Genomic DNA, 19,871 nt, shown 5'->3' on the forward strand with positions numbered 1-19,871 from the left:
GAAGGCTTCACTGAGATGCAGCATTGGGTACCAAAGTGATGAGGGGAACAGTTTTAGAGAATCCTGTAGTAATTTCCTGTGGACATTTAAATATGAGAAGCTGACCCGGTGACCTCATGCGCCCCCCCCCCCAAAAAAAAAAAAACACCTGCTAAAAGTGACTGGTCTGCAAGTGAAAGTCACCTGGGGTTTGGCTGGGCTGGAGGCTTGAGCGACGCCCAAGAGCAGTACCAGTTTGGGGTCTCCCCACCCCCACCCCCGGCTGAGGAGCCAGCTCATGAGGGACCACCCTGTATAAGTCCGGGGATAGTGAGCAGGAGTTAGGGGGCTGAGCCCAGGGGGTGTCCTCGTCAGTGGGCCTCCAGCACCCTGGACTTGTAAATGTAGCCATCATGCCCGTGGGGGTCCATGCCGGGTTCCCCGGGACTCCCTGGCCTTAGGGTGCAGCCTGCCCAGGAGACAGTGGATTCCGTACCAGGAAGCTGTACTGGTTTTGCACTCCCCCTGCAGTGCCAAAGCATTCCGGTCCGTCATGGTGCAGACGGTGTTCCTAGCATCTCACCCAAAACCAAACACCCCCAAGTGTGCAACCTGAGTCCAGCCCAAAGGCTGGTCCTCCCTCCATTGTGGGCACCCACACACAGGAACTTGGTGGCACTGAACTCCCCACGTTGTCTGTCACTGCCTCCCTCAGGGACGCCTGCCTGCCTCGTGCGCAGACACACGGTTCCAGCCACAGCAGGGGGAGGCCCAGAGTCTTTTATTCCTGCACAAGGAATGGGGGGAGCAGTCCAGTCCTGTGAGGGGGGCTGGCTGAAGAGCACAGGATTCAGCTGACTCAGCTACACCCCCAAAGGAGCCGTGCCCCTTCACCCTGAGTCTGGGGGAAGGTGGGGAACCCTTGGAGGCGAGACACCCGCCCCTGCCCACCCAGGCAGGGCGGGAACAGGGACAGCTGTCAGAGGGGTGACAATGTGGGAGTCATCTCTGCACAAATGGCACAGAAGCCATATCTTCAAGGGACTGGAGGAGGCCAGAGAGGTGCCCCTTCCAGACAGCTCTGGGACGCACAGTGACGGAAGGTCAGGATAGCACCTGTGGGGACAGCTATGTACTCGGAAGGCTGAGCAAAATCCGGGGGCTCTGTGGGGCCCCATGGGAGTCACTGGCAGAGGGGAGTGGGTAATTTAGCTCTGCAACGTGGGCGCTTTCCTCCTGCTGGACACCGTGTCTGCATCTGGCTCCCTGGTGCTCGCCTACTGATGTGATGGTTCTGGAGAGGGGTGGGCATCTAGCAGCAAACTGGAGACTACAGAATACCAGGGGCGCGGCCTTGGTCTGGTTTGCCCATTTCGTCCCGCCTTTCTCCAGGTGACCCAAGGTCAGCCAGTAACACCCCCTCACTGGAAGTCAGCACCCAGACCAGTTCCTTTTGGGAATCCTGAGAGACCTGGGTGCCCCACAGCAAGGCCAGCCCCTCAGTGCACAAGGGGTGCCCATGCTGGGGGTCTCAGCCTCTGCCAGGACCCTAGGCTAGAAAAGGGTGATAGAGGCAAGGCTGGTCACTTCCTCCTCCAGGCTGCGGCCCAACTACGCCTCCCCATCACCACCCCCAGGGCCCCGAGCAGCAGCTGCACTGTCCGCGGAGGCGGAGGCGGAGGCAGGAAGCAAAGCAGGTCTGGAGCTCGAATGTCGTGGCTTCCACACGAATGGGAACACTCTGTGGGTGAGAAGGGGCCTGAGTGCTGGGCGCCCTCAAGCGCCCTGCCTGCCCCACAGCTCCCGGCACAGCCCCCTGGGCTCACCGTCTCTTTGTCTCCGGGGGGATCACGGCCTCTGCAAGCAAAGCTTTGTACATGTCCGACTTCAGGAACCTCGGGTAGGAGTCCTGTAAGAGACGGGGTCAGCCCTGACACCTTCCGCGTCCTCACCCTCGGTTTCCGCAGCTTTGGCCTGCCACAGCTCTGACCCTCAGAGCTTCCAGTGGACGGGGCTAGAGGCAGGCATCCCAGGCCGGCTCTAATTCAGCTGATGCACAGAGACCTGGGCCACCAATCAAAGACGAGCAAGAGCCCAGCACCCACGCAAGGAGGGGCGAGCCATGGGGCCCCCAGCGAGGGAGTGAGGAGCGGCTGTGCCCCCCGCAGGGTGAGGGAGGGACATGGAGCCCAACAGAAAATGAGGTGGAGAAAAACTGCAGTGGACAACAAAATGGGAGAGGAATCTATGGATCTAAGTGCTAATATTTTAAAAAGGAAAATACAAATGTATCTTGAGAAGAGAAGAAGGTGGAGGGGCAGGGACAATGGCTAGATTTGTATGAATGTGCCCTGGTTTACAGGTTGAGTTTTGAGACTTGGTAGATATTTCACACTATTAGAAAACAAAATAATAAGCAATGTCCAGGCACTGAAAGTAAGGTGTCACAAGCGGGGCTGGACGTCCAGTGGGTGGCAGCACCCAGGCCGCACGTCAGGACGGAGTAGTCCAAGGGCCACCCCAGGTAGGGCGCACGCGAGGGGCTGGTCGGCGTTCCTCTCCCTCCCTTCCCCTCTCTTTATAAATAAACAAAATGTCTAAAATAAATGGATAAATAAATAATAAAAACATTGAAACCTCATGACCCCCCTTGGCAGATCAGGGGTCCAACTCACTATTTTGATGAGCAGTAACTAAAAGAAGGAATCAAACGCTGACCCTGCCCTGCCTCCGTGGTCTCTGCCTACCTGGCCCACAGAGAGCAGGCCAGGGGGCCCCGGCTGCTCCAGGGGCATCCAACCTTGCGGCGTCTCTGGGCCACACGTTAAATACGTTGTGACACGTAATCACACACAAAAAAACCATCATGTTTTAAGTAAATCTACAGTTTTGTGTTGGGCCGCACCACGGCCATCCTGAGCCGCGGGTGGGGCACCCCTGTAACAAAGAGGCAGTGATGGGACCAGGACATCACTGACGGAACCGTGAGTCTGGGGGACAACTATCCGCAGTTGCTCCGTCACAAAAAGGGAAGCGGCCCAACCTCATGGACTTCCTGATGGAAGAACACGCCAAATTGAAGAAAATATTCTTGACAAAACTGAACAAATAAACGACAAAGCTGAAAATGACCTCTGATCAAGACAATTGTAACCACCAATGTTTTATGGCTATAGGGGACAGAGAAACATGTCAAAGATGCCACAGGGACTCCTCAAAATCAGACTGTGAGAAACTATGGGACAAAGGACCCAGTTCCTTCAAAAGAAAACAAAAAATTGAAAGAAAAGATGGAGCCCTGGCTGGTGTGGCTCAGTGGACTGAGCGCTGGCCTGTGAACTGAAAGGTCACCGGTTTGATCGAAGTCAGGGCACGTGCCTGGGTTGCGGGCCAGGCCCCCGGACAGGGAGAGGCAACCAACCTGTTTCTCTCTCACACCGATGTTTCTCTCCCTCCCTTTTCTCCCTTCCTTCCCCTCTCTCTAAAAATAAATAACATCTTAAAAAATAAGACTGCCCACAGAGGTCTACTCCCTGATCCCTAGACCCTGCGAGTATATCCCCCTCTGCGGCAAAGGGACTTTGCAGATGTGATTCAATTAATGGTGCGGGAACAGGGAGCCTGCCTGGGCTGCCCAGGTGGGCCTGGCGTCATCACGGGGATCCTTGTAAGTGAAAGGGGGAGGCAGGAGGGTCAGAGAGAGACGCTGCCACTACAATATTAATACAACTGAGACACAATATTGTGTCTCAATTCTAATGAAAATGTATAAACATTTTAAAGTATTTTATTTTTAGAGAGAGGAGAAAGAGAAAGAGAAGGAGAGAAACATTAATGTGTGAGAGAAACATCAGTCTATTGTCTCACACGCCCCCTACTGGGACACGGCCCACAACCCAGGCATGTGGCCTGACTGGGAATCGAACCAGCGACCTTTTGGTCTGCAGGCCAGCACTCAATCCACTGAGCCACACCAGCCAATGCTATAAATAAATTATTAAAAATTTAAATGGAAAAAAAAAAAGATGATACACTGCTGTCCTTGAAGGTAGAGAACAGGCCATGAGCCAAGAATGCAGGTGTGTCTAGGAAGGAAAGGCCATGGAGCGGATTCTTTCCTGAAGCCTCCAGAAAGAAGGAAAGAGCCCTGCAGATGCCTTGACTTCAGCCTAGCAATTCCTGTGTCGGACTCTGGCCCCCAGAGAGTAAATATGTGTTCCTTTAAGCCACCAAGTTTGTGGCATGTTCTACAGCAGCAACAGAAAACTGACCCAAGAGCCCACGTGGGCAGGCACGGCCCGTGACTGGCTATTTGAGGACAAGGAGTTACAGCTGTTTTGGGTGTGCTGCTGGCACCTGCAGCCGCGCTGGAAGGGAGGAAGTGGCCCGTGTCCTGTGGAGGAACGTCCTGAAACACCTGCACACGGAAGTCCGCAAGTGGCTTTAGGGTCACGGGTGGAGGCGCCCCCACCTTCTTCATCAGCATGTAGATGTGCATCTGGGCATCGTCCAGCACGTAGCGGTGGGGCCGGCACAGGCCCTCCAGGGTCAGCTCCATCGTCTGGCTGTCGATGTTGACCCAGCGGGCAGCACCAGGGGCCAGGAACTGCCTTTGTGTGGGGACAGGGGGTCAGCCCTGGGGTTGGGGGTCCGGGCTCCACAGGCCTGCCCTCCAGCCAGCCAGGCCCGCCCCTGAAACTCACTGGTACACGGAGTCCGCCAGGGCAGGGACCTGGGCCTGCCCTCCGTGGCGCAGCTCCTCACATGCTTCCCAGAAGCTGAGGTTCTCAGCTGGGGGTCCAAGCACCGGGGGGTCAGGCCCACCCCAAGCTGCAGCCAGGGCCGGTAGAAACGGGGTGCGGGGAGCCCCAGCCCCCCTCACTGGGGCCTCAGACAGGTGGGGTGTCTCACCACTGAACTCTTTCCTGAGAAAGTCCATGAAATGGGCCCGTCCCACGGGGTCTTCCAGGAGTTCCCGGAAGCTGAAGCCCCATCGCTCTACACGGAGCTTTGTGGGTACGGCCACACTGGAGAGGAGGTGTCAGGAGCGTGAGGCATGTGGGGTGGGGGGCAGTTGGGGAGAAGCTCTGCAGAGCCTTCTCGCACCCTGGACTCACCTGGATGTGTTCATGGCCCAGTAGGTGTCATCGTCTGTGACCCAGGGGTTGCTGGGCAGGCACCCTGACATGATGGGGTCATGTGCCCCGCGCTGGCTGCTGAACTTCAGGTACCTGGGTGGGGGTGGGGCCAGGGGCAAGTGCAGGGAGGGGCTGGGGGTTGAGGGCACTAGAGGAAGGGTCTGGGCACTGGGCTTGGGGTCTCCCACTGCCACCCCCTCCCACTCACGCCTCAAGGCAGATGGAGGACTTCACCCGGGTCCTGCCCAGCGCCTTTCTGCAGTACTCGATCTGTGACATGGGACATGTGAGGCAGGGTCTGGGCTGGAGTCGGCCCGCCCACTCCCCTGCGTTGGTCCCCAGGACCTACCTCCCACTTATAGAAATCCACGTTCTCGGTCTGCAAGAGGCCAGGAAAGCTGCCCTTAGAAGGCAGGCCTGCTCTAGGGACGGACATCCCGCCCCGGGCTGGCCGAGAGGGGCCCGGCCCCGCCGCGTCCCTCAGAGCGTCTCCTCCCATGGCAGGGCCTGACTCCCCAGGAAGCTTTTGGGGTCTATAGTTTGGAGGTTCCCAGCATGTTCTCAAAGTGGCCGTGAGGTTTCCCAGTGCCATATTTTCAAACGTATTAAATCACTTTTTAAAGACAGTGCGGGACTGAGGAGCGCTGCTGTGGCCACACCAGGAACCCCGACTGCTGCCTGCGCCCCACTCTCGTCACGTTCAGAATCCGGAGCCTGCCTGCCACCTCCTCGTGCACCGGGTCCCTGGGACCGGCTGTCCCTCCCAGACTCCGCAGCTCCTGCCCCTGCGGCCAGGGGAGGCGGCGGGCACCCTCAGGGGCCTGTGATTTCCAATTTTTTGTCTCGGCTCTCCTGGACCCACTTCATAATGGGAAATTATAAATCTGTGATCATGAGCTTATGATTGTGAAGTTAGGAAGAAATTTTTTCGGTAAGGTACTAAATGTATCTGTTCTGTTCTATGTTTTGGTTTTCATGGGATTCGAACACGGGGCTCTGCTGCTACCAAGTTTGGCCATGTCTGTCCTGGTGCAGTTCCTTCCGGTTCCCGAGGCCACCAGGGGTCTTGGAGAGAGGTGGCTGGTCTGGCCAGGGGGAAGAGCCCCCCACCCTCCCAGGGTCCATGGCACTTACTTTCACCCAGAACAGCAGGTGGGAGGCGAGAGGACGAGAGTTAGCGGGGGCGCTGAGAACTGGGGACTGGGCTGAGGGGAGAATGAGACCGGAAAGGGAGCAGAGCACTCGGAGGGGCTTGTCAAGTGCCGTTTGGATGGACAGATGGATGCACAGATGGGCGGGCAGCTCCCAAATAGACCCATCGTGGCAGAGAGGCGGCGGGGCTGTGTGCGCACGGGCTTGTTGTGGGTGGGAGTGGCAGGGGGCACGCGTGGAGGTGTGGGCAGTGGGCAGGAGGTGGGGCGTGTGTGTGCGTGTGCGGGGTCCTTACCATCTGCACTCGCCCGACAGTGAAGGGCCCCTGCTCCGGACCCTGCTCCAGCACGCTGGGGACCCCAGGCTGCAGAGGGGAGACTGGGTGAAGTGAGGGCACAGCTCAGGTGGGCTCCTGACTCTCCACCCTAGGGCTCTGTTTCTGCCCCCCACTGGCCATCATACACTGAAGCTCTGAGCCCACGTGCCGTCCGGTAACACGGAAACTGACGTGCAGAGGAACCCAGGAACCTAAGTCCTGAGCCCTGAGCCCCTGAGTCCCCTCTCTGCCCATTCCCACCCCATGGCGACCGCCCTCCCGGAGCCCCAAAGCCACTCTGGGTTTCCCTTCCAGCACCTCACCCTTCACATGGCTCCCCTGAGCTCCAAGGCCACATGTCTCCCTGCCTGGCTTTGCTGCTAAAGCGGAATCCTGACCCTCCTCTCCACACCTCCCCATTCTTCCTCTTTTCAGCCAAGCTCACCTCCACATACCTGGCAGTTCAAGCCGGAAACCTAACCACCTAACCGTCCTTCCTGAGACAGTCCCACTCACCCGAACCTACCTGTCCCGCCATGCGGTCCTCACACACACCTGCTGGTCTGGCCCTCTCCCTGCCCCTGCCCGGTTGGAACCCTCTCATCTACTTGCCAGGAGGCCCCAGATGCCTGCCCTTCCTGCTCCCCGGCACACACAGCCCTCAGCCCACAAGGCTGGTCTGGTTTGCTCCTGGGCCTCGCCCTCGGCCCAAGCACGTAGCCTTGGGCGTGGCCCACTCCACTTTCTCTAGGGTCCCTAGACCCTAGATTGCTAGGCCCTCTGGAGGAAGACCGAATCATTTTCCCAAAGATAACCGCCCCCACGCACATACTTGCTGAAGTAATGGGGGGGTGGGGTGCCTCCTGGAATCCTTTTCCTTGGGTTCTTTCCCACGGGGGCTTCCATTCATGGTTTGCTGGGGCTGCTGCAGGCTCAGATGTCTCCCCACTGCCCCACACAGGAAGGGGGCCTTACACCAGCGGCTAGGATTACAGTTCCGGACCAGGCCTGACCCCTGGCCCGGACCCCCAGAAGCTGCAGCTAAGCTTCGCTTTCAACAGCCTAATCCCAAGGGCCTTTCGGTCCCCCCACTCAGCTTCCCCAGGCCTCCTCTTGGACCCAGAAGGAAACTTTCCGTTCTGTGGTCTGTGAGTGCGGGGCAGCCTTAGCTAGACTTGGTTTCATGATCTCTGGGTTCTGAAGAGCCACAGAACTAGGACCTCCTGTCCCTGCGGGTGTGTCCTTCCTGCCGACCATGGTAGAGCATCTGAAAAGCACATACTGGCTCCTGGTGGGACCTGCTGGCAGCCAAGGAGCCACTCCCACCCCACACAAGGGGCTTACCGGGGGCCTGTTCACCAGCCAGTACGTCTGCTCCTGGCACGCAATGACCAGCCTGTCCCCTTTCCTGCGCTGCTTGGCTGCCCTGGCGGGGACAGGCAGAGTTGAGGGGACAGGGCGCCCACCACAGTGCCTCCCCACCCGCCTCAGGCGGGGGCCAGGCCAGGCGGCCAGGCCCGGGCTGTGCTGTTCCCTCCCGTGCCGTGACCACCAGTGCCCCGCCCAGGGCCTTCGGACTGCCGGGCAGCGTGGGCTCTGTGCTCGCTGGGCTGGGGGCTCACCGCAGCTGTTCTCTTGCCTGCATCACTACCAGGTCCCACGTGTAGCTGATTTTCCTGTGCAGCTGGTCATAGTGCTCCTGGGGGTGGTGTCAAGGTCTCCAGTGGGTAAACCCTTTCCATGCCAAGCTCTAGGGCCCGCACAGGCCCTCCCACCTCCCCACTGGGGCGCCACAGGGTGTGGTGTGACTGTGCGTCCGCACCACCCTGGGGCCTGGGCTGTGAGCTCCAAGGCAAACCGTGAGGCCCTGGGGACACGAGTGGGGCTTGGGCTCCTCTGGCTGGGCTCAGCCTGGGGGAGGGTCTCACCTTCTCATGGTCGGCCAGGGCCCCCTGCTTTTGGATATTCTTCTTGGCCAGGTAGATGGCTGGTAGGACAGGGGGACGGGCTGCAGAGGAGCAATCTCTGCCCCCTTCACCCCTGTGACATCACCCAGAGGCCACCAGTCTTGGGAACTTGTCCCAGGCCAGCCTGTCCCTGCTTACTCACCATAGTCCAGCTCAGTAGCCAGCCACAGCGTGCTTGTCCAGAAATAGGGTGTCTGGTACCACGTGGGAACAAGGGGTGTCTGGGACCTCCTGGGCCTTCTCCAGGAGTTGCCCCTATCCTCTCAGCTCCCTTAGGAAGAGACCCGGCTGGCCGGCGGCAGGATCTACCTGAGGATCTGCCTGTCCGCCCACGGCCCGGAGGCTCAGCCGGCCACTGGGCACTTCTCCCCACCTGGAACTGAGCTCCACTCACCCCTTGGGGCCCAGTGCGGGGCTGCCTTCCCGCCTCTGAGCTCCAGGAGCCCCCTCTCCAGGGAGGGGTGGGGCGGGGCCTTCCCAATGGCAGATGCGGTCACAGTCTGTGTTGGGAGGCAGGCCGGCCCTGGGTTCCCGCTGTGGCTGGGAAGGGCAGGTGGGGGCCCCACCGTGACTGAGGCCACACACGCAATGAGGGGATGCCGTCCTCAGGCCTCACACAGCTTCCTTCTTGGAGGGGGCCTAAGGGCCTAGGAAGGCTAGCAGAGCCCTCCATAGGGACTGCCCCTTACGGACGCCCTGTTGAGACCCCAGAGAAACTGAAATTCCCTCCCTTAACTCTATCCTTCCATCAAAGGAAGATTCCAGCCCAGACCTGCTGGGGAGGGGACAGTAGGCCACCAAGCCTGCTGTAATGTCACCACATTGTGCCCCCACCCCAGCTCTGCCCCTCCCAGAAATCCCCGCTAGTTCGGCTGGGGGATTCCCACCCACCCCCAGTCCAGCCTGACCTGGAACCTGTAGAGCGTCCCGTCCAGCTGCAGCTCGGGGCTGCAGGGCGTGCGGAGCGGATACAGGTAGCCGTGCCGCAGCAGCAGGAGGCCCAGGTGCAGGGCCTCTGGGGTGTGGGGTTGAGGGGAGAGGAATCAAGGTGCTGAATTCTCAGAGGGAGGGAATGGAGCAGGGTCTCTTGGGATGAGTTCCTTTTCCTCAACACACATGGCTTGGCCCTGATACTGGTGAGCCCCAGAAGGCCCAACCTCATCCGCCCTGGGACCTCAGGTTGGGCAGGGGCCAGGATGGGCAGCAAACTCGCCCCCTTACCCTCCTCTGAGATGCAGTACTTCTGGATCAGCCACTCCACGACCTCGTTGCCTACATAGCAGAGATGGGGTAGGGGAGGCCAAGGCAGGGCCGGCAACCCCCCAGCCCCCAACCCCCAACCCCCAGCCTCACCAGTCACAGTGTGAGGAACGACTGTGATGAGCAGTCGCTGGCTCCGCATCTTCACGCCCTGGTCGGGGTCCTGCATACTCAACACCATCTGCTCCATCTGGGCAAAGGAGGCGTTGAGGGGCTGCCCCGCCAGCCTCCCCCATCCCACATCCTGATTCCACGGACCTGGCCGGGTTTCCCGGATCAATGTGCGCGGAGATTAGCGTGCACAGATGGTGGGATTTCAGGCCATGCTGGTAACGGGTTGGTGGGGGGAGTGGGGCAGAGGCAAGGCCGACCCTTCCCCCACAGCACCAGGGTCTCCTCCGCTTCACCCGGCTCCGCGAAATGCCAACGCCCCCAGAGTGGTGTGCACACCCAAGCTCACCGCACCCACTCCTTTTCTGCCCCTCCCGGTCTCAATGCCTGGAAATCCTGGGGACAGCAGGACCCCCACGTGGCACCCACCTTGCTCAGGTGAGGCATCTGCGCACAGGAGCGCCCACCCGGGTGTGCAGGTCCAGCGGCCATGGCTACGGGGTGAAGCCAGTGTGGGTGCTGGCGTCTTCGACGCCCTGCCCCGCCTCATGCCCGAATTAACCCTCCCGGGCCTGGGCCCCAGGTCCCATTCCAGGTCTAAGAGGCCGGCACCAGACTGGCCACCCTCACGATTCTTCCCTCACATTGAAAGAAACTGAGGCCCGTGCCAGCGAGGACGTGCTGGGGGGCTGCGTGCCTGTGGAGGTGCCCTGAGGCGGGGCTGGGAGATAAGGGCTTAAAGAGAGGTCTGGTGAGGGAACCGGGGCTCAGGAAGAGGGAGGGGAGCTGAGAGGAGCGGAGGACTAGGGAAGGGGTGGGAAATCCGGGAAGGGGAGGAGGCTCTGTGAGGGGAGGGGCCCCAGGAGAAGGGACTTTTGGGGAAGGTGGGCTGGGGTGGGGGACAGAGGGTCTACTGCAACCCCTGCCCCCCATGCTCACCCCAGGTGTGAGGCCCTCAGGATGTTCGGGGACTGGGGCGGAGGGCCTGACCCCCTGCGGCTGGTCAGGGCAAGGGGTCTGACTGCCCTAGAAGTGTGTGCCTGCGATTGTGTCACACCACACGTGACAGCATTCAGATGCCACCAGGACCATATGGCACTGCGTGCTGCTGTCCCACCTCCTCCACTCAGACCCAAGCCTTTGACCCTTTGTCCCAGCCTGAGGTCCAGCTCACCCTTGCTCCCTGCCTTGGCTGACTCCCATCTGCCTGCTCCAGGGTTTGTTCAGGTGTTAAGATCAGAAGCCCCTCTGTGTCCCCCTTCTCAACATTCCAACTCCCGGTGTTATTTTAAACCAGTTTCCTCTTCTCCCAGAGAACAGGGAGAGGCTTTCAGAATCTTCTGGGTCCCCAGAGCAACAGGGACCCCCACCCCACCACACTCACACAGCCCAGTCGGGAACACTGAGTAAGGGCTGAGTGGGTGGTGACCCCCGCCCTATGCAGGTGAACTCTGGTCTCTCTGTGCTAATGGCTGTAACCTCTGGGATGCAGGGCCAGGAGGTTGTGCCCCCAAGGCCAGACCGTTCTAGGAATCCCCTCTGCCCAAACAGAAGCTCCGCTGGAAGAAAGGTGGGGGGGGGGGCGGTGCTGTTGGGCCCCAGGTGCGGCCTGCACTGCCTGCCGGTAAGGAGAGCTGGGGGACATGGGGCGGGGGTAGCACCTGCTTCACTGGGCACTTTCAGTCCCACCGGCCCCGCCCAGAAGGCTTCGCTAGAGAGGCCCCAGACTCCCCCGGGCGCACCGAGGGCAAGGCAGCCCTGATTGCCAGAGCATGCCAGAGCAGGTTGCAGTCGGGCCGGGCCATTGGGACCGTGACCGTGGCCATGTCGGCGGCTGCTGAGCATGGTCCGGTTGGGCCGGAGGCGGGGAGGACTGGGTGCCGCGGCGGTACGGGCGACACGCGCGTCTCTGCGGGGCTGCGCGGGGTCCGCGGAGCGGCTGGGGGCGCGCGGCGCGGGCGCGGCGCTGGGCGCGGGGGGCGCTCCCGGCCGGGATGAGCTCACCGCAGTCGCGCCGGGGCTGAGCGCCAAGCCGGGCGGCGGCTCCTAGGCGGCTCCGCGGCGGAGCCGGACCGCAGGCCACCATGCTGGGCCTGGTCGCGTGCGAGCTGGGGGCGCAGCTGTTGGAACTGCTCCGGCTGGCGCTATGCGCCCGAGGTGAGCCGGCTCGTGTGGGTCCAGGGCGGCCACGTGGGCGGGGGTTTCTGGCGAGGGGTGGTTTTAGCCCGAGGTAGGGACCCGCCCTCCCCCGTGGAAACTTTGGGGGCGCCGCGGGGACCTTGTGGTCTAGTCCTCCCGGCTGGGCTCTGGCGAGGTTGGGGTGCTTCCTACAGGCTAAACACTCCTGGGGATAGGAGCCAAGAGTGGGCGGGTCTGCTCCAGACATCCTACTCCTTTGGGTGGGGCTGGGGCTCCTTCAGGGTGTGTGGCGATTCCTAAGAAGACTGGAGCGCAGTGGGCAAGGAGTCAGACAAACGCTGTCCCAAGGCACAGTGGAAAGGGGTTAGAGCCCCTATCCCAGCCCAGCTTAGGGAGGGGATCTAGGAGACTCTGGGGGGCGGCCCCGAGCTTCGGCTGTGGAAAGCTAACCCCACCCCCCAGGGACGCTGTGGAAGAAACTCCCAGAACTGTGGGAAGGCCATCGATCAGAGACCCCAGCCCCTGACTGAGCAGGATGATAGGGGTCAGAGGCTTCCGAGAGCATTGTGGGCTTATGGAGAGAGGCCTCAGAGCACTGGGGGTCCCTCTGCTAACGGGGCCTCTGCTTCAGGAAAGACTTGGGAGTTCACCACCCAGTGATGGTGGTCCTTGGGGATGTTCCCCATCTGGGGGTTTTCATTCCCCCAACCTTTGGCCTCAGAGTCAGGGAGGGATCCTGGATAAATGGCTGGGCCAGAAGAAGGCAGCTGGTACCTACCGAAATGTCACTTGGCTCTTGTGAAGCCCCTGGGGACCTCCAGGGCCCCTCCTGAAGGGTGTGGATACTACTGAGTGTCTTGCAGCCCGCCCCCCTCTCTGAGGCCCCACTCACTCCTACCTCTCTGAGCTCACACCTCCTTCCCCAGCCCCACACCTCCTCCCTCCCAGCCCCTACAGGCAGGGGGAGGTACAGCCGACCAGAAGCAGGGGCTCCAATTTCACAAGTGAATGCCCAGGGTAGCTGGTGGCATTTGCTCACCCACCTCCCAAACCCCAGTCCTTCTAACAGACAAAGAAGGGGGGCAGCGGCCACCAGATGAGGTGCTGGACGAGGCTGTGCCAGGGTACCAGGCCCCGGCGCGGAAGAGCCTCCTGGAGATCCAGCAGCTGGACCCAGACGATGAGAGCCTGGCCAAGTACAAGCGGGTGCTTCTGGGGTCCCTGCCGCTAGCTGTGGGTATGAACGGGCCCTGGATGTGGGGGCTGTGGGTGAAAATTGGGGGGTGCATCCTGGAGACCTCCGATTTCTCCTCAGACCCGAGCCTGCCCAATGTGCAGGTGACCAGGCTGACGCTGATGTCTGAGCAGGCTCCAGGGCCCATGACCATGGACCTCACAGGTAACACCCTTCTGCAAACTACATGCTGATCTTCTGCAAACCACATGCTAGAGACCTCCTCGAACCCCATGCCAAACCCCAGAACTCAGGCCCATCACGTAAACTTCACGGGAACTGCCCCACTATGGGGCTTCCTGGGCAGGGTCTCAGCCGCTGCAGGCATTTGTCCCTCAGCTGTGCTTTTCCCTCAGGGGAGCTGGCTGCACTGAAAAACCAGGTGTTCGTCCTGAAGGAGGGTGTTGATTACAAAGTGAAGATTACTTTTAAGGTGAGAGCAGCTATCGTGGGCAGTGCTAGCCAGCCACAGGCTCAGCCTCCAAGACGGACCCTTTAACATTCTCTGTCCCTCAGGTCAATAAGGAGATTGTCAGTGGCCTCAAGTGTCTGCATCACACCTACCGCAGGGGCCTGCGAGGTGAGGGCCCGTGAAGGGGAGGCCTGGGGGCTGGGGGCCAGTGGCACAGAGGGCGGCCCCTGATGCCCTCCCCCTCCCCCAGTGGACAAGGCCGTGTACATGGTGGGCAGTTATGGCCCAAGCACCCAGGAGTACGAGTTTGTAACTCCAGTGGAGGAGGTGCCGCGGGGTGCGCTGGTGAGGGGCGCCTATGTGGTCACATCCTTCTTCACTGACGACGACAGGGAAGACCACCTTTCCTGGGAGTGGGGCCTCCACATCTGTCAAGACTGGAAGAGCTGAGCGCCCACCCTCCCTGCCCTGCCCTGGGGGCCGTCTTCCTGCCTGGGATCCTGGTTCCCTCTGCCTGGCAGTCACTGCGCACGGGCCCCGAGCATTCCCCAGCCCCTCTGTCAGTGACCAGACCCCTCATGACCTCTGCCCTGCCTCAGGACACCCCCTTCCTGGGCTTGGCACTGTGCCCTGAATAGCCCCATTAAACGCCTGTCTCGGTGCCCACGGTGTCGCCTCTGTCTACCCCCCTCCCCTCAGGGGTGGGGGGAGCCTTGTTGCCTTATCTTTCCTGCAACCAGGACCGAGCGCCACGTGGCAGCTGCTGCTTGGCCCCCGGCCCCCTTATCTGCCCCCACCCCCTGGGCCTCCGCACTGCCATGGACGGCCTGCTCCTGCCTGTGTCGTTACTGCTGCTGCTCAGGGCCTCAGGCCTGTGGGGGCAGAGCCCAGGGCCTGGGGGCCCCTCGGGAGAGCCCCGGAAGGAGGAGGTTCCCGAGGAGGATGGGATCTTGGTGCTGAGCAGCCGCACCCTGGGCCTGGCCCTTCGGGACCACCCTGCACTGCTGGTGGAGTTCTGTGAGTGCACAGGGTCAGCAGGGCCGGGGACCCACAGGTGTCACCCAGTGTGCTTAGCCCCCCACTGTGGGGGCTTGGTGGTGGCTGATGCACTTGAAGGCGCTCCCCTGGTGGTCACTACTCCATCAGAGGGCACCTGAGGCAGAGCTCTGGGGCTGGGCTGGGGCTGGGGATCCAGCTTGAGCAGGTGGGAGGGGAGGCGCAGGTGGAGGGGAAACACGTGGTCATTGTCCTTCTGCAGACTCTTTGTGAAGGGCCAGATAAAAACTCACGCCTTGCATATTCTTCTGTGGCTTTTCACATACAACCTTTTACACATATGAAAGCCATTGAGCTGGCAGGCACCGACAGGCAGCAGCATATGGCAGGGAGCGCCGCTGCAGGGAGCAGCAATGGGAAGATCATTCTCAAGTGCACTGTCTGGGAGGTGCTGGCCACTGTTCCCTGTTCTGGGGGCCTTGCATAGTCCGGTCTCTGGTGGGTGGCCATGACGCGGCTGGGGCTGGACGGGCCTGGGGCCCCTCCAGGAGTGGGGTACAGACACCACATGTTCCGTGCCGGACCTGACTGACCCTGTGTCTGCCAGCTCTGGCTGGGCAGGAGCGGGGCTGCGGCTGGCACTGTGGAGGCCGGGGGCACTCATGGTCCTGTCTCCCAGATGCCCCGTGGTGTGTGCACTGCAAGGCACTGGCCCCAGAGTACATCAAGGCAGCTGCCCTGCTGGCAGCAGAGTCAGCCACAGCCAGGCTGGCCAAGGTGGATGGGCCTTCTGAGCCAGAGCTGACCGAGGAGTTTGCTGTGACAGAGTACCCCACACTCAAGTTCTTCCGTGACGGGAACCGCACACACCCGGAGGAATATACTGGTACAGGGGTTAAGCATATGTGAGGTGGGGTGGGCAGGAGCTGGGCCCAGGCTGATGGGGCTCTCCACAGGCCCCCAGGAGGCTGAGGGCATCGCCGAGTGGCTGAGGCGGCGGGTGGGTCCCAGCACTACACGTCTGGAAGATGAGGAGGGTGCCCAGGCGTTGATAGATGCCCAGGATGTGGTGGTCATTGGCTTCTTCCAGGTGAGCTAGTGGCACTGGGGTCCAGGCCTTCGGAGCAGGGCCTGCGGCCCCAGCTGGCCTCACAGACATGGGCCCATTAGGACCTGCAGAACGAGGATGTGGCTACCTTCCTGGCTCTGGCCCAGGATGCTCTGGACATGACCTTTGGCCTCACCGACCAGCCACAGCTCTTTCAGAAGTTTGGCCTCACCAACAACACTGTGGTCCTTTTTAAGAAGGTGGGTCAGGGTCAGTGCCAGGGTGGTGGTTAGGGTCGGGGCTATGGCTCCTGCTGACCCGTCTGGTGTTGTCCAGTTTGACGAGGGGCGGGCAGACTTCCCAGTAGACGAGGTGGGCCTGGACCAGGATGACCTGTCCCGCTTCCTCCTCACGCACAGCATGCACCTGGTCACTGAGTACAACCTCCAGGTGAGTGGGCTGCAGAGGCATGCACAGGAGCAAGCATCGGGGCAGTGGGAGGGGGGCCGTGGGAGCCAGCCCCGAGTCCGGCCTGCCTCCACAGACGTCCCCCAAGATCTTTGCGGCCAGGATCCTCAACCACTTGCTGCTGTTCATCAACCAGACGCTGGCCCTGCACCAGGAACTGCTGGCGGGCTTCAGGGAGGCGGCACCTCCGTTCCGGGGGCAGGTACCGTCTGGGTGGGGGGCGGGTGGTAGGGAGGCCAGTGCCCAGTGCCAACTCCCTGCTGGCAGGTGCTGTTCGTGGTGGTGGACGTGGGTGCCGACAACAGCCATGTGCTACAGTACTTTGGGCTCAGAGCGGAGGAGGCCCCTACCCTACGCTTCATCAACATGGAGACCACTAAGAAGTACATGCCTGCAGACCAGGAACTAATCACTGCCACCTCAGTAGCCGCCTTCTGCCACTCAGTCCTCGGAGGCAAGCTCAAGGTCCGTGCTGGGTGGCCTGCCCAGGGTGTGGGAACAGCAGCTCTCAGGAGAGACCCCTAATGAAGCATCTGGCCTGGTTCCCCCCAGCCCTATCTTCTGAGCCAGGAGGTCCCCCCCGACTGGGACCAGCATCCAGTCAAGACCCTCGTGGGCAAGAATTTTGAGCAGGTGGCTTTTGATGAAACCAAGAATGTGTTTATCAAGTTCTGTGAGTGTGGAGGGCAGTGGATGGTGGGTAGTGGGCAGTATGGGGTCCAGCTGGCCGTGCCAACACCCCCTTGTCCTAGATGCCCCATGGTGTACCCACTGCAAGGAGATGGCACCGACCTGGGAGGCACTGGCTGAGAAGTACAGGGACCACAAGGACATCATCATTGCCAAGCTAGATGCCACAGCCAATGAGCTGGAAGCCTTCCCTGTGCATGGCTTCCCCACCCTCAAGTACTTCCCAGCAGGGCAGGGTCAGAAGGTGAGGCAGGACCCCGCCCTCCTTGGTGCGAGTCCTCAGATGGAGATGAGCACGACATTACAGTGTGGCCTTAGTAGGTGGGCGCTGGGATGGGCTGCATCTCAGAGGACAAGGCTCAGCCAGTACAGGCTGTGGCCCTGGCCTGGGGTCGGACAGGGTCTCGGTTAGGGTGGGACCTTAAGACAGTGGAGTGTGGGGTGGGTGTGGCCTGGCCAGGGCAGGGCCTGGGAGGACTTGGCGTATCCTCCAGTCTCTCCTGTGCCTCCTCAGGTGATTGACTACAGAGGCCCCCGGGACCTGGAGACCCTGTCCAAGTTCCTGGATAGTGGGGGCACGCTACCTGAAGAGGAGCCCGCTGAGGAGCCCTTAGCCCCCTTCCTGGTAGGTGCCTCTATCCCAGGGTTCCGGGCTTCTGGACACGTCTCTGGATGGGGGGTCACGGGACTGACGAGGCAGAGCTGGGCTGGAAGCTGCACCTCTGTGACCCTTTCCAGGAGACGGTAGCCAATTCCACCTCGGAACCCAGGGAGGAGCTGTAGCCACCCCATCGGTGCTAGGGAGCCACCTCCCCAGGTGCCTGGGAAGCTGCGGGCGCTGAATAAAGAGTTTTAGTCCTGCACTGTGCGTGGTTCCTGAGCGTGGCTGGCCCCCAGCCCCTAGCTTTGGCCGAATCTCAGCCTCCTGGGGTTCCACGTTAGATGGGGCTTAGACCCTACTCCCAAGCCCTCCTCAGCGGACCCCCGCTCAAGTATGAGTCTGGGTCACCACCTGGGCAGGAATGTTGGATATGATGTTTCTGCCATCGCGGCCCCACAAGACACCCCAGTCCCGAGACCTCTGGACGCCAGTGTAACCTTGCTGCTGAGGCCTGACGTGCACTGTACAGAGCAGGCCAGGAGAGTGGGGACAGGCTACCTGTGCCAGAAGCTGGCCAAGGGTGGTGCTCCCCGTACCGGCTCCCACTGACAGATCTGTACACTCCACAGCCAGGGCAGGTTCTAAACTGATTTTATTTCATTATTATCCAAGTACCTTTGAAAAGATAATTGTACAAGTCAGAGCATGAAAAACGGGCTGGGGCGGCCCCCTGCTGGCCCTAGCCTGAAAAATGTACATATTTACATGGACCCTCAGAAAGGAGGGCCCAGGGCCCACTGAGCCAGCGCTGTGGAGACTGAGGGTGGAGAGGGAGCAATGAGGTGCCCCACTGCCGGATCCACACAGTGGCAGCAAGAGACGAGCTGTGTTGAAGGCACTCCGTGACATGTACAGTTTAGAGGCCCCGAGGCCCCCTGAGCCCTGGGCCTGCATGAGGTCCTACAAGGGCAGGGCACGGCGGGCGAGTCCTGAAGGGAGAGGCAGAGCCTCTGGTGTGAGCGGCCTGTGGTTAGCGGCAGGGGCCCACTGGGGAAGGTCATCAAGGCGGCCCGGTGGCGGGCTCTCTGCTTGCTTGGGCTCAAAGTAGTGCTGTGGAGGGGTGGACGGGGCCCCCTCATTGACAGCCAGCCAGGCGCCTGTGGGACCCCTCAGCGGGACTCCCGCTCACCTGGACACAGATGGCCCAAAGCGGTGGGCGGCAGGGGGCAGGCAGTCCCTGGCCTTACACGAGGAGTGCTGTGCCCGCGCACACGTGAGAGCACCTGACGTAGCACAGCCCTTCGTGGCTCTGCCTGGCCCTGCCTGTCCCCACCTGATGAGAGTGCAGCCTGGTGCAGAGGCCGGGACTGCCGGTCAGTCCACCTTCTCAACCTTGCCGATGATCTTCTCCTCAAAGACAGGCAGGATGGCCTCGTCCTCCCGAACCTCCTCGAACACCACTCCACAGTCAAACTCGTCACTCACTTTCTTGAAGTAGTATCTGGGGGATGGGGTGGGAGGAGATGAGGGCCTGTCCACTCCTCTCCTGCCCAGGCCCCCATACCCTGGGGCCTCCCAACCTCCTAGCCGAGTGACCCCAAGGTCCCACAGGCACAGTACTTGGCGGCCACACTCCAGACGCATCGTGCAGGGCACGTGAGCTGGTTCTGGCTGGTGGCCGGTGCCAGAGCATGGACAGTGAGCGATAACCACACACGGCGCCCTCCGCCCTGACCCCTAGAGGGCTGCGGGGAGAAGAGGGCGGGTCCCGGGCTTCTGCCTCCTATGGGCTGAGCACGTCCTCTCCGACAGGGTGCTTTGCCTCCCGAAGGCCCACACAGAGCCCTGTGGAGCCAGGTCCTTCTCTAGAGGCCACGCCCTCCATTTCCAAAGGGCCTTTCTTACCACTCAGTGGACAGAGACACCGCTCATTGGAGACCATGGTGGGCTGACCCCAGCTAAGACCCCTTGTGAACCCTCCTCCTCCTGCGGTGCTTACCCAGCCTCCAGGGGCTGCTCTCACCTCGGGCTGATCTCAGGCTGGCAGGGCCACGCAGCCCATGGCAGACCCTAAGAGGAGAACCCTGGCTGCTGTGTCTAATACGAATGGGTTGAATCAGAAGGCTGGAGACAAGGCCAACGCAGGTCAGACCGGCATGGGGACAGACAAACCACTGCGTTTGGCCCTATTTCCCCACCTTTAAGGTAGGGACTGTCCAGACCCCTCAGCTGGCCTGGAGGCCTCAATCACCTAAGGCTGGGGTAAGCAGGCTAAGGGTGGTGGTGAGGGAGGAGCAAGGACTCGACGGGACACGAACAGGGCCCCCAGCACTACCTGGGAGGATGCCTCTCACCACAGA

General features: G+C 61.1%; 4 protein-coding genes across 10 annotated transcripts in view; 2 read left to right on the top strand and 2 right to left on the bottom strand.

Moving 5' to 3' along the window:
* Positions 1–1,492: 1,492 nt before the first annotated feature.
* RGS11 (regulator of G protein signaling 11) lies at positions 1,493–12,009 on the bottom strand. 2 transcript variants are annotated; one of them, XM_053671638.1, is made up of 18 exons: positions 11,928–12,009; positions 10,353–10,417; positions 9,906–10,002; positions 9,774–9,824; positions 9,461–9,567; positions 8,695–8,746; positions 8,514–8,572; positions 8,208–8,284; positions 7,930–8,011; positions 6,565–6,633; positions 5,467–5,496; positions 5,326–5,387; positions 5,097–5,210; positions 4,891–5,006; positions 4,683–4,770; positions 4,451–4,589; positions 1,806–1,888; positions 1,493–1,720 (listed from the first exon to the last, which is right to left on the bottom strand). In XM_053671638.1, exons 1-18 carry the CDS (start codon positions 12,007–12,009, stop codon positions 1,591–1,593), a joined length of 1,503 nt encoding a protein of 500 aa, XP_053527613.1. In that variant the 3' UTR covers positions 1,493–1,590. The 2 variants fall into 2 exon arrangements, with proteins under 2 accessions (XP_053527613.1, XP_037013296.2); XM_037157401.2 differs by lacking the exon at positions 11,928–12,009 and adding an exon at positions 10,568–10,609.
* ARHGDIG (Rho GDP dissociation inhibitor gamma) lies at positions 12,008–14,392 on the top strand. Of its 2 annotated transcripts, none has more exons than XM_037157356.2 (6): positions 12,008–12,080; positions 13,120–13,299; positions 13,378–13,461; positions 13,653–13,729; positions 13,813–13,876; positions 14,101–14,392. In XM_037157356.2, exons 1-6 carry the CDS (start codon positions 12,008–12,010, stop codon positions 14,340–14,342), a joined length of 720 nt encoding a protein of 239 aa, XP_037013251.2. In that variant the 3' UTR covers positions 14,343–14,392. The 2 variants fall into 2 exon arrangements, with proteins under 2 accessions (XP_037013251.2, XP_037013250.1); XM_037157355.2 differs by having other exon boundaries at positions 13,959–14,216.
* A 134-nt stretch (positions 14,393–14,526) lies between these two features.
* PDIA2 (protein disulfide isomerase family A member 2) lies at positions 14,527–17,658 on the top strand. The gene is made up of 10 exons (XM_053671677.1): positions 14,527–14,725; positions 15,384–15,590; positions 15,661–15,794; positions 15,875–16,012; positions 16,089–16,202; positions 16,297–16,422; positions 16,488–16,685; positions 16,773–16,893; positions 16,973–17,154; positions 17,425–17,658. Exons 1-10 carry the CDS (start codon positions 14,527–14,529, stop codon positions 17,656–17,658), a joined length of 1,653 nt encoding a protein of 550 aa, XP_053527652.1.
* Positions 17,659–18,145: 487 nt separating this feature from the next.
* AXIN1 (axin 1) overlaps positions 18,146–19,871 on the bottom strand; it is a 76,357-nt gene continuing 74,631 nt past the window's right edge. For all 5 annotated transcript variants that reach the window (XM_037157253.2, XM_037157251.2, XM_037157252.2 and 2 more), the window contains one exon: positions 18,146–19,012. In XM_037157253.2, coding sequence (XP_037013148.2) covers positions 18,886–19,012 — 127 coding nt within the window. In that variant the 3' untranslated portion in view covers positions 18,146–18,885. The remainder of the gene's footprint in view (positions 19,013–19,871) is intronic.

This window comes from Artibeus jamaicensis, unplaced genomic scaffold (genome assembly GCF_021234435.1).
Source record: "Artibeus jamaicensis isolate MK-2021 breed Jamaican fruit bat unplaced genomic scaffold, CSHL_Jam_final contig_700, whole genome shotgun sequence".
Classification (NCBI taxonomy): domain Eukaryota; kingdom Metazoa; phylum Chordata; class Mammalia; order Chiroptera; family Phyllostomidae; genus Artibeus; species Artibeus jamaicensis.